Source organism: Entamoeba nuttalli (genome assembly GCF_000257125.1).
Source record: "Entamoeba nuttalli P19 unplaced genomic scaffold asmbl_5848, whole genome shotgun sequence".
NCBI classification, from domain to species: Eukaryota; Evosea; order Mastigamoebida; family Endamoebidae; genus Entamoeba; species Entamoeba nuttalli.
The window spans coordinates 1-3,307 of NW_008577722.1; the positions used below are offsets into that span (position 1 = coordinate 1).

A 3,307-nucleotide genomic window follows, 5' to 3' on the forward strand; every position below is an offset into this window, starting at 1 on the left:
TTTTTTAGAATATCATGTCTCTTTGGTAATTTATTCAAATTACCTTTCTGTTTATACTTAAATTTAATGATACCTTTGTTCTTCCTATAACTTTAACTGAAACAATAAGGACTAGTTGTTCTTAATAGAAATATCTTCTAAGATAATTAATAGAACAGTATTTTCTTAGTTCAATAAAATATTATACCATCTTTTCACTAAAGACCTTTAGCAAGTTCATTAGAGTTCAAAGACAATTCTTTAGTGATAATTTGTTTATCAACTCAATAAAAGTTAGTATAAATAATCTTATTCTGTAGAGTTGTTTTATCATTCAATAAAAAATATATTTTTGTAAATATTTAATGATTATGTCTTTGTATTTTTAACTTACTTATTTTGTAATAAACAAATGAATAATTGTTTAGTGGTGACTTTTTTATCAAAAATGAGACTAACGTATTAGTGAAATAATCATAATATTATTTTCTTTCTTGATAAATCTACTCCCATTGTGGTATTGTTACTTATACCTATCCTGTAACTACTCTATACACTATATTATGAATTATCAATAAATACTATATGAATTAGTATCATAGACGAGTTATCAGAAGACAACAAATAAACTAATTAAAAACTATTGAGTATTGAATTTTAATATTTTTTTTAATCATATTTTAATTTGACTGATGATATCTTTATCAAATTTCTTATATTTATTCTTAAAAGAATATGAACTTTTTTTGAACTCAACAAAGAAGATGACACATTTTTTCATACTCTAAATACTCAAAGAGAATAAAATAATATCAAAATAAAAAAAGTATGCTTATTAAAATAGCAACCTTTTTCTTAAATCAAATTATGTAAATAACTGTTCATAACTATCTTTAGTATGTGGTTAAATGTTTATGTTGAAGTTTCAAGACAGATAATTGAGGTCCAGATTATGAATGATATTTATTTTCAATTCAAGTCAAAAATAAAATACAAAACTAAAAATGTTATTTAAAACAAAAAGAGATGATTCATCCACGATATTACTCATATGAATATTATGAAGATAATCCAAACACAACATCAATATGCTCAGATGATTCGTCTTTTAGTTTGTCAAGAGTTATTTGAGAAAGAATAAAATAATTAAATAATCGAACAGTTGATAATGGTGGATTTATTCCCCAAATTCAAAGCTTTAAGAATTTAGTGTCATTGAAATTCAACAATACTGAACTTAACCATTTGGATGAACTTATATCACTTCCACTGACTCTATTAGATGTTTCTAACAACCAAATAAGTTCATTATCTCCATTGATTCATCTTACTACACTTAAATTTCTTAATGCATCATCAAACCCTATTTTATTAATCCCTCCGTTACCAGAGCTTAAATCACTTTGTCTTGTCAATTGTCCATTAGAAGATAACAAACAAACAATAAGATCACTCTATAAAATGACAACATTAACATGCCTAGAACTTCCACGTTCTACTCATACAAAGTTAGTAGATCCCAGACAAGCTCTTCAAAGAACACGTTTTCAAAGAAGAAGAGGAAAATTATTTAAAACACAAAAAGAATATTATGAAAGAATTAATAATACACCTGCACCATTATTGTTTGATAGTGATGTTTATATTAGAACTCTTATTTTATTTTTACCACTTCTTGTTGTATTTAATAAAGAGAGAATTGATGGAACAGTTAGAAGACTAGTTGCACAATCTGTTAATGATGAAGTATCAATTCCATTACAACATACTCCAATTCTTAACTACATCCACCATACTCCATTAGGTAAAATACAAAGAAATTATAGTTCATTTGTATCAGCATTATATGGATTTAATGAGACACCATTTAAACAATTAATGCCAGAAATTGAAGTTCCAAGACAAATAGAATATAATAAATGTATTCCAGGAAAACTTATTGTAAGTTGTTTAAATGGAAAAATATATCTTTATGATCTTCAATCAAATACATCAACACAAATAAATTCTCCTTTTAATTCTTCACCATATGGGATTTGTTGGTGTTCAGAAATGTCAATGGCAAATAATTGTATTATTGGTAGTGATACAGGAAAGTTATGTTATTATGATTTTTCAAAAGGAAAAGAACCATTATTAACAATAGATAATTTAGAACGAATAACTTCTGTACATCTTAATTGTAATTGTTCAAAATTTATTACTTCAGGATTTGAAACTAATGTAAATCTTTTTGATTTTGAAACACATCAATTAGAACGTGTTTATGGATCTTTACATAATGAAAATGTTAATGTAGCAAAGTTTTCTAATACTAATCCATTTTTATTTACAACATGTTCATTTGATTCTTGTGCAGCAATATGGGATCTTAGAACAGATTGCTCTATTCCAGTAATACAATATACTGGAGAAACATTATTAGTAACAACAATATTCTCAGAAAATGATTTAAATATTCTTATTGCTGGTTGTGATAATTATGTTGAGTCAATTGACCTTAGAGCTCAAAAAGGAATAAAAATGCAATTAGAACGAAGATGGGATAATAATTCATTTTGTCGTGGTTATTATTGTAATGGAGGAGAATCTGTTGTTGTTAGTAATTCACATGAACAAACACTCCATATAGCAAGAACATATGATGGTAAAAGAGTTATTGATTGTCATTGTGATAACATTAATCATCAATATAATTTTGATGGTATTATTACTGTTAGGTGTGATCCATTTAATGATTTTGACTTTAGTTTAGTTATGAATAATGATTCACTAACTCAACTTGGGTTATTCCATTGCCAACTAGTCTAGCTAATTGATACTCAACACAATAATTTAAATGATATTGAAACTTTTGTTTGAAAAGAAACAAAAAGAAAACCATTCAGAAAGTCTATTTTGAGAACTTATTTCCATTAACAAAAAGTGACAAGTCATCGTGATTGTACAAAAAAGAACTTACTAATCATTTCATTATGTCTGATTTTACTAACCTTATTTATGAATTTCCAGCTGTTTCAACAAAAATGGAGAATATTGTCATTCTCACTAAAGCCTATATTGCTTATTTTAAAGAACGAGCTAGTTTAGAAAATGAATATGGTAAAGGTATTCATACTCAAAGTACTGTCCCAATGAAAACTTCATTATTTAATAAAGAAAATCCTGTTGATAAAACTGAATCTACTTTAAAGGCTATGCTTGAAACAATTAATAGTGAAAGTGAAAAAATTGGTCAAAAACATCTTGAAACAGCTAATAAAATTCTTAATGAAATTGTTAAGCCATTAGAAGCACTTGTTAAAGATATTGAAGTTGGAAAAAAGAA

General features: G+C 25.9%; 1 protein-coding gene across 1 annotated transcript; it reads left to right on the plus strand.

The window, feature by feature from the left end:
* Positions 1-1,440: 1,440 nt before the first annotated feature.
* Positions 1,441-2,790, plus strand: ENU1_141010 (hypothetical protein; the record flags this gene model as incomplete). Its single annotated transcript, XM_008860318.1, has 1 exon — positions 1,441-2,790. One exon carries the CDS (start codon positions 1,441-1,443, stop codon positions 2,788-2,790), a length of 1,350 nt encoding a protein of 449 aa, XP_008858540.1.
* Positions 2,791-3,307: the final 517 nt, after the last annotated feature.